At 35.8% G+C, this 13,507-nt stretch overlaps 1 protein-coding gene across 1 annotated transcript; it reads left to right on the forward strand.

The window, feature by feature from the left end:
* Nucleotides 1-977: 977 nt before the first annotated feature.
* Nucleotides 978-10,195, forward strand: LOC132176885 (uncharacterized). Its single transcript, XM_059589042.1, has 5 exons — nt 978-1,408; nt 7,469-7,593; nt 7,871-8,185; nt 8,279-8,448; nt 9,580-10,195. The coding sequence occupies exons 1-5, from the start codon at nt 1,061-1,063 to the stop codon at nt 9,993-9,995; spliced, it is 1,374 nt and encodes a 457-aa protein (XP_059445025.1). The 5' UTR covers nt 978-1,060; the 3' UTR covers nt 9,996-10,195.
* Nucleotides 10,196-13,507: the final 3,312 nt, after the last annotated feature.

Genomic DNA, 13,507 nt, shown 5'->3' on the forward strand with positions numbered 1-13,507 from the left:
TTTATAGACATGCATGTTGATGTTACCAACGAAGGAAGAACCCCTAAAATGTTTTTAAAATGCCCAGTACAGTAGGAGATTTTGTCTAAGAGATTTACCTTTCTATATTATTATTTTATAATTAAGTCTCAATACTCATACCCATATAACAGTATCAATCAACTATTTTCTTTTGGATTAATTCTTGTTAAAAAAAAAAATTAAAAATTAATTGGAACTGTCTCATATGATAATTGTGCAGTGCATAGCATTTCACTAATCTTAAACATGCATTTACAACGACTTAAATGAATTTATTTTCTGTTGTCACTGATTGAACAGATTTTGTTAGTATGACATTAACTTAAATAGTACACGTATCACAATTTATTAGTTCTGACATGTCATACTATTAGATTCTCTTAAATCTGTGGACAAAATTTGATTATAAATTATTTTTTAGCATACTTAAAGGATCTTTAAGATCAATTTTAATATCATTGAGAGCTAATTACAAATTAAGTAGACTACTCCGTTTGGATTTATGATTTCAAAAATGCGATTTAAAAATAATGATTTGAAAACGTAATTTTTAAAAATGCAATTAAGCATTTGACAAAATTATAGTTTGACCTTTAAAATCACAGTTTTAATCTTTAAAATTTTGTGTTTTCAAAAAAAAAAAAACACTTTCTTACTACGATTTGAAAAATGTAGATTTCTGTATTTTCAAATTACAACTTTTTTTAAAAAATAATTATAAACAATCAATTTTATATAATTTAATTTAAAATTACACTTTTTATCTATAAAATTATAATGCGAAACTATATGCAGACCCATTTTGCATTTTTTTTTTTTCATTTAATCTTTTATTTGTTTATTTTTGTGCACACGCGAGTAGAGTGTGAGCAAAGCGTGAAGACACGTGTGATATGAAAGATTTTCCTTTAAAAAAGACAGTCCATTCATGATTATCTATTCCATAGCCGATAGACTATAGGGACAGACTGCAGCAGGAACCCAGAACCCCTAAAATCACCCTTGTGTCTGTGTCTGTGGGCCAAGAGATCTCAAAGCAATGGTGGGAGACGTTCACGTGCTTCAGACCGTCACCAATTCCAACTGCAGTACCCATGTCTCTAAGAAAGCCAAAGACAAGAAGAAGAAGAAGAAGCGTGGTGGGAGCAAAAGGAAGATGACCGCAGAGCAGACGCTGGCTTTCAAGTCTGTCAGTGAGTGGGTGTTCTTGGATCAGCCTTCTTCGTTGCCTTCTTCTTCGTCGTCCTTTGTTGTGGATGACTTTGGGGTGCAGAAGAGTCTCGGCAAAGGTGGGGAGAAGCTGGTTTTCGAATTGCATTCGCACTCGAAATTCAGTGATGGATTCTTGTCGCCTACGAAGCTGGTTGAGAGAGCTCATGGAAATGGGGTCAGTTTGTTTGATATAATTCATGTTATTTTAAATTTTAAATGAATATAAGAAACGGGTTTTGCTTTTTTACTATTTTATTTGTTTCAGAATGATATTCCGGCAATCGGTTTTGCTTTTTAGGGAGTAGATTTACTCTGTTTTGAGTTTTATAATTTTGTAAATAATGAATTAGTTTCAGTAAAATATTCTCATTTAGGCTGCATTTTGTATTAGGTAAATAAGTATAGAAGATGGTTTTTTGGAAACTCCCCTGCACTGTATAGCTGCTGTCTGGGCAATATGATGCTCTAGTAAATACGGACCATAGAGTTGCAAATCCATTCTTATCAGAATTGTTCATTCCTCAACCATCATCAAAGATGTAAGAATATATGTCCATTCTGGGAAATTGTTCATATATACTTCTTTTTATTGATTTCTTTTCATAGTGAGAAAAATAGAGACTGTATTTGTGGTTTGAAGTATTGGATGAAACTGTTATTCTTACTTATCATATATCTGGTTTTTGAGTTGTATAAGAATGGCCAATTATAGAATCCACAATAAGTTTTTCAATTGACGAAGGTACGATGTGATTTTACTGATTTTAAATCATTTGGGTGAATTTTAGCCGTGTTTGTGTATCCCTGATAGGTTTGGCAAGTATTGGGAATATTGGATGTAAGGCATGGATCAAAATATGTTTCTATTTGAGATATGACTTAAGATTCTATGTTATTCCTTGGAATAGTTCTTTGAATTTTATAAAATATTAAGGAGATAAGTGATGTATGTATAACAGCTTAGATTTAGATTTTGTTATATAGCTGTGGAATTTTTAACCAATTTCATTATACGTTGATTGGAATCATTAAAAAAAAATAATAATAATGAATAGTGAAGGGGTGCCTAGTTGTATCGTGGAGATGTGAATAAGATGAAACAAATGATTGTGTAAATGATGAAGAAGGAGACAGCAGTGTTGCTGGTTTTTAAAACTAAAATCTTGATTAAAATTTGTTATATAGGTATGGAATTTTTAACCAATTTCATGATATTTGGTTGGAATCATTAAAATAATAATAATAATAATAATAATAAGGTAGCAGATGCAACACATAGTGAAGGGGAGCCTAGTTGTATCGGGGAGATGTGAATAAGATGAAAAAAATGATTTTGTAAATTATGAAGAAGGAGATAGCAGTGTTACTGGGTTTTAAAACTAAAATGTTGATGGTGGTGAAAGATTGAGATGGCGTTTGATTTTGTACTAGTCATTTTAGTGTTTAATACCAAGGAGTAATGTAATGGCACAGTGGTCCAACATTGAATTAAATGTAGGGAAACTGTTATTTAAAATGTAAGTTACAAGAGAACGCCTAAGTAGGAGAAGAAAAAAGTACAAGGAAATTATTCAAGCTAATTACTAAAGGATCTCAGAACGTAGTTGTCCAAGTAAAAAGGTGACCCGCTTTCTCCATTGTTGTTTGTTATCATTATGGAGGCCTTGAGTAGAATGTTGAAGGAGTCAGAAGCTAGGGGGTTGGTTACTGGTTTTTCTGTGTGCCCGTTGCCCAATCCTGGCATTAGCGTTTCGCACCTGTTGTTTGCGGATGAAACGCTTATTTTCTGTGATGCGGATGTGGAACAGCTGCGCAATTTAAGATGTCTTTTCTTTTGTTTTGAAGTTGCTTCTGGGTTAAAGATCAATTTGTCGAAATCTGAAATTGTTCCCATTGGGGAGGTGCAGGATATTGATTCTTTGGCTAGCATTCTTGATTGCAAGGTGGTGGGCTTACACATGAATTACTTGGGGCTTCCCTTGGGGCGCATTGTAAGGCGACGACAATCTGGAATGGTGTGTTAGAGACTCGGAGAGGAGGTTGGCGGGGTGGAAAAGGGGTATCTTATCTTTGGGGGTAGGCTTACTTTGATTAAAAGCACTCTTTCTAACCTTCCTACTTATTTGTTGTCTTTGTTCCCCATTCCTTCAAGTGTGGCAAATAGATTAGAGAAATTGCAAAGGAATTTCTTATGGGGTGGCAACAATGAGGGGAATAAGGTTCACTTAGTCAAATGGCCGACTATATGTTCTCCTTTGCAGAATGGTGGGTTGGGGATCAGAAATCTGCGCAAGTTCAATCAAGCTTTATTGGGGAAATGGCTTTGGCGCTTTGCTACGGAGAGGGAAGCTCTTTGGAGGAAGGTTGTTGAGGCAAAATATGGAAGCATGGCTGGAGGGTGGTGTACTAATCAGGTTACTAGTTCCTTTGGCATCGGGGTTTGGAAGAATATTAGGAGAGGGTGGGATTGTTTCTCGAAGTTCATCAAATTTGAGGTTGGGGACGGCTCTTGGTGTGGTGATCAACCTTTAAAGGTGTCTTACCCTGAGTTGTATCGTATTGCTAGAAACAAAGAGGCTTGGGTGGGTGATAATATGCAGATCCTGAATGAGGAAGTTCACTGGAACCTTCCTTTTTTTTTTTCGTGAGGCTCAGGATTGGGAGGTGGAGGTGGTGTTGGTGTTCTATGGTAATTTGTATGAGACCGGCGTCGTGGGTGGGGGGGGTGGGGGGTGGACCCGGTTGTTGGATTCCCGCTAAGAGGAAGTGTTTTGAGGTTCGCTCCTTTTTCGGCGTGCTTTCCCCTCCTTCGGATAGCTATGAGGTGGGGTGCTCTCCTTTCCTTTGGAAGGGCATTTGGAAGGTTAAAGTGCCGCTTAAAGTTAGTTTATTTGTGTGGACGGCTTCTCTTGGCAAGATTCTTACTTTGGACAATCTTCGTAAGAGAGGTTTGACTGTGGTGGATTGGTGTTGTATGTGCAAGAGAAGTGGTGAGTCCATCAATCATCTTCTTCTCCATTGCGAGGTGGCTCGTGCTCTATGGAGTGTTCTCTTCACCCTTTTTGGTGTGAAGTGGGTCATCAATGGTAGGGTTGTTGAGGTTATGGGCTGCTGGAAAGGTCAAAGAGGCAATAAAATGGTGATGGAGGTGTGGAATATGGCCCCTTTGTGCATCATGTGGACTATTTGGAGGGAGCGGAATGCTCGATGTTTCGATGACATGGAATTGACCTTGGCAGAGCTCAACAATAGATTTCTCAAATTGTTATTTTTTTGGGCGGGTGTCTTGAACATTCCTCAAGTTTCTAATATTCAGCAATTTGTAGATTTGTGTGCTTCCTTTTATCCTTAAAGGGGAGGGTGTCTTTGTATACTTCCTGTGTACTTGGGTTGCGCCCCTCTGCGCTTTTATTGATATGTTTCTTATAAAAAAAAAAAGTAAAAGGAGAATAAAAGAAAAATGACTTGAGCTCGTCCAACATCCTTTCTTGGTCTTCGAAGTTTCTGTCATTGCGTTCCTCCACAAGAACCACTTAAGGCAAAAGGCACCATCTTCCAAACGACAGCACTCTGAGAGCTACCACCCGTCCACCAACAAGCAAACAAGTCAATCACTTTATTAGGCATAACTCAGGACATCCCAAAGCGATTGAAGATAGCATTCACAACCTCACAATGGAGAAGTAGATGATCTACGAACTCCCCATTCTGTTTGCACAAGCAGCACCTATCAACTGCGATGACACGCCTCTTCCTAAGATTGTCCATGGTAAGAATTTTCCCTAGAACCGTGGACAAGCAAAAAAAGCTACTTTCAAAAAACAAAGAATCTTCCCTAGATCCATGGACTCCCCATTCCGTTGAAGTCATGTCTTGCATATAATATTACACTTTTTCAAAACCAAAAAATGTTTTCCTGCTTCATATTCATTACTTGACCATGCTTGGAGATTGATCCTATTGCCGTATCATCACCAAATTGTTGACACTTATCCTTTATTATGTTTCTTTCGGAAGATAAATGTGGTGTTGGGGAATGTCAAGACATTGGATCTAATTCAAGGAAAACTCATAATTTTCACAAGACAAGCTTTCTCGTTGGTATGGAAACTATAATTGATTTAAATCACTGCTGCTCTATGCACGTTGTTTGAGTTTGGAAACCTTATTTTGGCTCCACTTTGATCACCATTTCTTGGTAATTCGTTTTGTTGGGTATATGGTCTCATCAGTAATTGTTAACATATATTTTCATATTTTTCAATCTGTTTATGAATAGTCCAATCATCTGTTTCCAATAGTTAAGGTGTACTGGGATAGATGAGGGTTAGAGAATTGGGAGAATAGAATAATAGAAATATAGTGGAAATACATAGAAAATGGGAAGGTCATACTTGTGGTGTTGTCTCCTCATAAAATAATTATATACTTTATTCAAATGGAATTTATCCTGTCATATTGTAAGCAGGACCCACCAGGAAATTTTTGATGCACTTTTCTATTAGGCTTTGTATTGAAAAAAGAAATAATGAAAATGGGTGCATGTGGTTATAAAAGGAACAAATAAGTCCTCTATAACGAAGGGAGCACCTTTTTTGGTCATATCATGCTAGGGTTCTGGAGGATCATAGCAAGTAACTCTTTTTCTTGGTTTATAAGAGATTAGAGGTTGAGGATCCAAATGCAAGCTTGCTGATGTAATTGAGGAATAAATTAGCTTTAGGAGGACTATAATGGCATTCTGAGCTGACTACTGAACTCTGTTTAATTAAAAAGGACGTGATAGCTCTAACTTTAATTAATTTATCATTTAACTGAGTATGAAGCAAAAGGAAGTAATTCAATCTTTTTGGGGAAGCACTACTTTAAGGGATGTCAATTGTTCAATTGGATCTTTATGCTGGCCAATTTACAGGCTACGATATTACCTAAGAAGGGCTAGAATTAGTTAGCACATTTAGAAGCAGATAACATGTCAAGGTGCTGTTGAAAGTATGACATAGTACGTTACATTGTAGAAGGGATCTCTTTAAGATTCTGAGAGGCTCAGTTGGTTAATGACTTGCAAGTAGGACAAGCTTAAACTATAAGCTCTGGATAAGAGTCTTTGGTCCAGTAAACAGAACTCTTTTGAAAAAGTAAATTGGCCAGATTTTAGAAGACTCTTGTCCTTGTGGCTCTCACTACCCTCTTACTACCCTCTTTCTCATAATGTTATCAAAAGTGAGTGATTGTATGTTTGTATAAACTAAACTTTTAAAAAGCTCAATTGTAGTCGTGAATAGAATTAATTCAGGTTTTCACTGTTAATGTGCAATTGAGGAAAATATGATAGAGTGGTCCCTATTGGAAAAGATGGAACTTAAGACGGTTTGGACATGTGCATTAGGAGCAATTAATGCGTCACTAAGAAAGAGTTATTTAAGTTCAGGGGGTGAAAATAAGTAGAGGGAGGTCTAAAGTTGTAGGGATTAGACGTCACAAATAAGGATATAATAAATAGAGAGGTAACAAAGAGTACTAATGTAGATAAGATATAAGGATGAAAAAGGAGAGATGTGGCTGCTTCTAATTAGTTGAAAAAGGATCCATAAAGCTGACCTGATTTAATTGGGATTACAGCTAAGTTGAGTTGTATAGCTAGTTCAGGTTTATATGGCTTGTGAGGCACACCATCTTAGTATATTGGATTGAAGATCAAAACTATGAACCAAAAAGTGATGGTACACAATCATGTTGGTTAGAGGTCATCATAGATTTGTGCTTATTTTACGTGTAGTTGGAGAGCCAATACATTCAAACTCAATGTGAGCTTTGCATCACCAATGCGAGTCATCTCTTTTATCTTTTCATCGTGATATACTTGTTTACATGGTTAAAATGACTATTTTCATTTCTTTTGAATGGAATTTGATTTCTTAGCTACTAACAGTCTTGGAACAAAGACAAAATAATGGAACTTTAGTTCCATATCATTCTAAAAATTATTAAGAAACTTGAATTAAATTGGGCTATGATTAATGATGAACATTAGATAGAAAGAGATATATTAATTTCCACAATGCTATCTTTTAATAGTGTGGGACCCTTTTGGAATTGAAGTCCAAACTACTTTCAAAACTTTGTACGTTATTCTTGATCTTAAAAGTTCATATGCTTTACTATTCTCATATTTTGATTCTTGAAGACAGCATAAGATGTATTGCAATTTAATTAATAAATGTTCTCATAACAGGTGAAAGTTCTTGCTCTGACAGATCATGACACAATGTCAGGCATCCCCGAGGCTCTAGAAGCTGCTCAAAGATTTGGCATCAAGATAATTCCAGGTGTTGAAATCAGTACAATATTCTCCCCTAGGTAATTTTTCTAAAGGCATATGCATGCATGCGTACATACACATACATACATACATATATACATACATATGTGTGTGCGTGTGTGTACTTGTTGTTCTTAGTAGTTGCTTTGCGAAAGCTGTGTAATTTTGATTTTCTTTTATATTAGAGAGCTGTTTTGTAAAACCATGTTTGTGATTCAAAATTGCAAGAAGTTGCAAGAAGAGTCTTAGTTGTGAGGATTTATCCTCTTCCATTCCTGTTTGTGTATCTCTGATGCTTTGGAGATTAATTAACAGTGGAGAGTCTGGATTAGAGGAACCAGTGCACATCCTTGCATATTATAGCAGCTGTGGGCCAGCAAGGTCTGAGGAGCTGGAGAAGTTATTGGCTAATATAAGAGATGGTCGTGTCCTCCGCGCAAAAAACATGGTGTCAAAACTGAACAAGCTTAAGCTACCTCTTAAGTGGGAGCATGTTGCCAAGATAGCAGGCATGGGAGTTGCTCCTGGGAGACTGCATGTGGCCCGTGCAATGGTTGAAGCAGGTTTTGTGGAAAATCTGAAACAAGCTTTTGCACGGTATCTTTTTGATGGTGGACCGGCTTATTCTACGTAATATTCTGAGCATATGGTTAAACCTTTTCTTGTTGCTCTGGATGCATATTGTTAACTTAGAATTGATGATATATATATAAATGGTTTCAGGGGAAGTGAGCCTCTTGCAGAGGAAGCTATACAATTGATATCTAATACAGGGGGTGTGGCTGTGCTAGCTCATCCATGGGCACTGAAAAATCCTGTTGCCATTATCAGGAGGCTGAAAGAGGCTGGCCTTCATGGGATGGAGGTTTACAGAAGTGATGGAAAACTAGCAGGTATATATCTTTTATTTTTATTGTTGTTTGTGGAATTTCGTTTTTGGTGACTGTGCAATCAATTGCCATAGAATGTAAAAGGTTTATTTCTCCATCTTCAGATATGTAATGGATGTCAAAGATGCTGCCTATCTTTTCTTCTTCTTCCTTTTTTTTTTTTTTTTAATAAGAAAAGAAGCTGTATATCTTGGAAACATATCAAAATCCTCACAAAACAGTTTCAGGAATAAATCATCAGATGAAGATGAGTTAGACTTAAAATTTATCCTTTGTAATGATTTGACTCATATTTGTTATAAATTTTTTTATATATTATTGCATAGATGAGATATTGGTTTTGTTTCTACTTAAATCAGATGTAAAAGGTTCAAAGAAAATTGGTTCCCAGCCATTATTGCTTTTTTTCATGGATTGTCTGATGTAACCTTCCGAGGTGTGATGCTTAGGTTTGTCTTTCTCATTTATGTTTTTCCTTTGAAATTCCCAACAATTTCCAGCACACCTTTGCGAATTTTTCCTTTGAAATTCCCAACAATTTCCAGCATACCTTTGCGAATTTTTTCTATTTTACTGAACTGAATTCAAAATTGTGAATATCGAAGGAAAAAAAAGAGTTGAGATTATTTGGGTTGTTTGAAGAATATAAAATTTTGAATAAAGTTGAAAAATTTTGAGTTGAGTTGAGTGTTAGTGGTGTCAAATCAACTAAAAAAAGAGAAAAAAATTGAGAAGAATTGGGAAGAATTGTCTTCCCAAATAAGCCCATTTCTCGAAAACGCGAATCTTCAAACTAGGGATCACCAAATTTTCATAAGATTCACAAACAGAAAATATTGTACAGGGTACTATTCATAATACTGTTCAGTGGTACTGTTCATACAGCATCGTGGGTACCATTCACATAGTGCTGTGTGGGTCATTTACTTTTATATATGCATGACAATCTCCTTGTATGCTTTCTGCACTGTAGAGCCTTGTTGACGATATTAATATGATTATATGCTGTTGTTGAACATTTACAATGCTAATATTGTGAAGGGAATTTATGTCCTTCAAAGTCATGGAATCTCATCTTTTGCGTATATTCTACATTTGGCACTTACATGGTAGTTTACTTGTGTTGGGCAACAGCATACAGTGACCTAGCAGATGGTTATGGTCTTTTGAAGCTGGGAGGATCAGATTATCATGGAAGAGGTGGGAATGGTGAGTCTGAACTGGGAAGTGTGAACCTTCCAGTATTGGCTACTCATGACTTCCTAAAGGTAGCTCGACCAATCTGGTGTCGTGCCATTTGGGACATTTTAGAGAGTTATGCCGAGGAGCCTTCGGATTCGAACCTAGCAAAGATTACAAGATTTGGGAGGACCCGGATTTTTAAAGGGGGTTCCCCCGTGAGTTGCGGCAACGACTTAATCGATCGTTGCTTGTCTTTGTGGTTGACCAATGAAGAGAGGCAAAATGCAGAGTTTGAGGCCATTAGGCTGAAGCTTTCCAATATCTCTATTAACCAGGAAGGACTTCAGGTTCCTATTGAGAGTAAATAGTTGTGAGTTGTTTCTCTGTACTAATTTTCTTCCTAGGCCATGATATCCATCTTGATTCTCAAATCCGATTTCACCTTCTCATTTTTGGCATTTATGCTGTTAACTAATTGTTTCTCTTCGAGATAGATATGTCTAGAAGAGGAGATATTACATTGAAGAATCTAACAAGACACGAAAACATATGATTGCTTTGTTTGCTACTTTGTTGTCCATATAAAGTTGGATTTTAGGTGTTTTTATTTTTTATTTTTTAAATGAATGAGATTCAATTTGAGTTCTTACTTAAATAAAAGCTGTTTAGGCCAGCTATCCTATCCTCCCCTTTTATTGTCACATCATTACAGTTTTTGTTGCTTCCTAGGACAAATGTTCTTTCAAATTTGACACGCCAAAATTGCATCTCTCTTAAAAATACTTTTAACTGATTAACTTTGTCAAGGTAAATATGTCTGCCTTTGTGGGGCTGGATGCCTTTCATTATTTATTTATTTTTTAATTTAATGTTTGGTTAAATAAAATTATAGTGTTGTTATCTTATTTCATTGAATTTTATTGTTATCATTTTCATCTTTTAAGTACTTGTATTTCATTCCAAATATTTTTAATCTCAACTTAATATATTATGTTTTTTAATTTTCTCATCCATATTATTCCATCAATTTTACTTATAAAAAAAAAAAAATTCTCATCCATTTTTTTGTTCAACAACATATAGTGACAATAAGGATGATCCTGAGTATGCATGATGTTGTTAGGATTAATGTTAGGGTTGGTGCCCTATGAATCATTTTGAATTTGATTTTATTTGTATAAAAATCCTTCTGTTTTTTAGACTTATTTTGTTGGGGAAATTGTCATTCATGAGATGTATTCAAGGGCATTGAGTATGATTAATGTAAAAAGATTCAAATCACAAGCTCCTTATAACTTGTAAATTGGAGTTGATAGTCAATGATAAAATTGAGCATTTTTATGGTGAAGACTATGACATATCAATACTATATGATTGAATGGTTTGTGTTGATCATTGAAAGCGATTCTTCTAGTTCATATATATGTTGATGCATTCTGATTGCATTGAAATGAACCAGCATAAGAATGTGTTCTACAAATTGCTATATCTTCACCTGAAAGCATTTCTTATATCTACTAATTGAAAATACTATTAATCTTGAGGGAATAGTAGACTCAGATATGAAATAATAATCACTTTGATTTACTAATAGTGATCCATAATGATCCATACCTTGTATTTTTGGTTGTTGCATTGAGTTATTCTTCGTAGGAAATATAAATATCTCCTTGAGATAATTTACTAGAATTGATTGTCTTATAAGTCCATGCCTAATAATTTTAGTTAAGTGGTTACTAAAATTAATACTCTTAAAAGATTTTATTCTTTAATACAAGTATTGTGGATGATCACGTGATTGAGTACTCAAAGATAAAAGATGAATACGGTGAATGTAAAATCAAAATACCTTATTCAATTATGAATATCTCAAGGAGAGGTTTAAGTTGAGTAAATTATAATTATAAGCATTGCACTTTGGTTGATGTTTTACATTCACAAGCATTTGTAAAAGGTAATGTTGGGGACTTGCAAAGTTTAATTTTTAGGTCCCTTCCCTATTTCTATATAAGTTTTATAGCAAAGTTCTCACCCTCTCATGTAGCCGTGCATGACATGAGAATTCAAAATATAAAAATATTTTAGGGTTTACATTTTACATTATTTTTACATTTAAAATATCAAAATATTTTACATTCACAAGAAAAAAGATTCTCCCTTCATGTATATTGAATTAAATTGTATACAATAAGGTTCTCCCTCCATGTTTCTCTCACATAAACAAATGTAACTAATCCAACCAAATTCCTCCTAGAATACATTGAGGATGAGCAGTAAAATCACAATTTTCACAATAATAGAACCAAAGTTTTTTATCCCGTTCTTCTTCGCAAATTTGACAATAATATTCTCCAGAGTTGTCTTCAGCGGCGTAAGTGAGATATAGGAGATGTGTGTCGTGTCTATGCCTAGTTAATAGTGGAAGAGTAGCACATTTAATACACAAGTGAAACCTACAAGTAATGCATTCAAATGTGCGAATTGAACTAGGATCTTGATCACAAGCATTGCACTCTGGTTGACCAAATTCACAAAGGAAGAGGCGGTGTTGGTGACCTTTATGTTTGAAGACTTCTGAAATTAAAATACATTGAGCATCAAATATTTCACTTTGACAAGAATCCTGTGCACATCTATAGCTGAAGCCACTTCGAGTTCGCTCGCAAGCATAACAATTAAACGATTGCGCATTGGAATTTACCTCATGTAGGGTGAGTTGGTGCTCGTGATGTATTGGTCGCATAACCACTTGGGGTAGTTTAGTACATTTTATATGAAGAGAGTAGTTGCACTGCGCACAGCCATAAAACAAGGACGACACTATAAATTGCATACACCCTGCACAACTCTTCATATCCAAGAGCTCTTCATTCTTAAGGATTAATTTATGTTGTGGATGACTCGAATGTTGGATCTCTTGAGGGGCAACTTTTTCATCCTCTTTTAGATCGTTGCCCTCGACCAAATGAGTAGCATAGTCAACGGAATCATTGGTCTCACTCTCCTTCCTAAGCCAATATGCACATCGTAAGTGGGCAATGTAATTACACTTCTTATCATCACAACAGTAAGCTGCATACTTTGTATTCATATCTTCATAACAGACTTCGCACTTGTGCTTTTTGACTTGGCTAAGAGAGAAGGTGCAAGTGAGAGAGTGATCATGTCCTCTAATTTTGATGGTGCCTAGAAATTTAGCACAGTCAGAGTGAATCAGAAGTCGACAGTTGCTACATAGATAGGCAATTTCACAGCGTTTTACGCCACACACTTGGCAAGTGAACTCTATTGGATCTGGAGTGGGGATGAATGCATGCTGGTTACATTTGTCAACACTAAAATTTCGCCAACGTGTAGCACATTTGATGTCGAGCATATAATCGCAGTCGATACATTCGTAATAAAAGCGTTTATTGAATACTTTAAGGCAAGCACCGCAACGATTTTGAGTCTCTCTTGGCGGTCTAAGAAAAAGGTAGCTGTGTGTGATGTGCAGAGGGTGTTTTGGTCTAAAGAAGGGTAATTGTGCACATGGTTGATGAATGAGGAAGGTGCAGTTGGGGAAGCAGCATTTGTAATAAAAGATAGGCCCATTATTATTAATGTTGTCGTTGTTACCTAACATTAACAAATTAGACAATACCGGTTTGTCGCACAATGAGCAAACTACTACTTTCTTCTCATCTCCATTCTTCTCCACCTCTTTCATGGATATCAAGTGATGTCGTTCCCACAATTCATGTGATTGGTTGTGATCTGTTAGCTTGAGGCATGATTCATGAATTAAAAAATAGGCGCATTCCCCGCATGTGTAGCCGTGACTTCCCAATACTGACTTTCGGCATAGCTGGCAATCATATTCATCACTTTCCAGCTTATC

Source organism: Corylus avellana, chromosome ca4 (assembly GCF_901000735.1).
Source record: "Corylus avellana chromosome ca4, CavTom2PMs-1.0".
NCBI classification, from domain to species: Eukaryota; Viridiplantae; Streptophyta; class Magnoliopsida; order Fagales; family Betulaceae; genus Corylus; species Corylus avellana.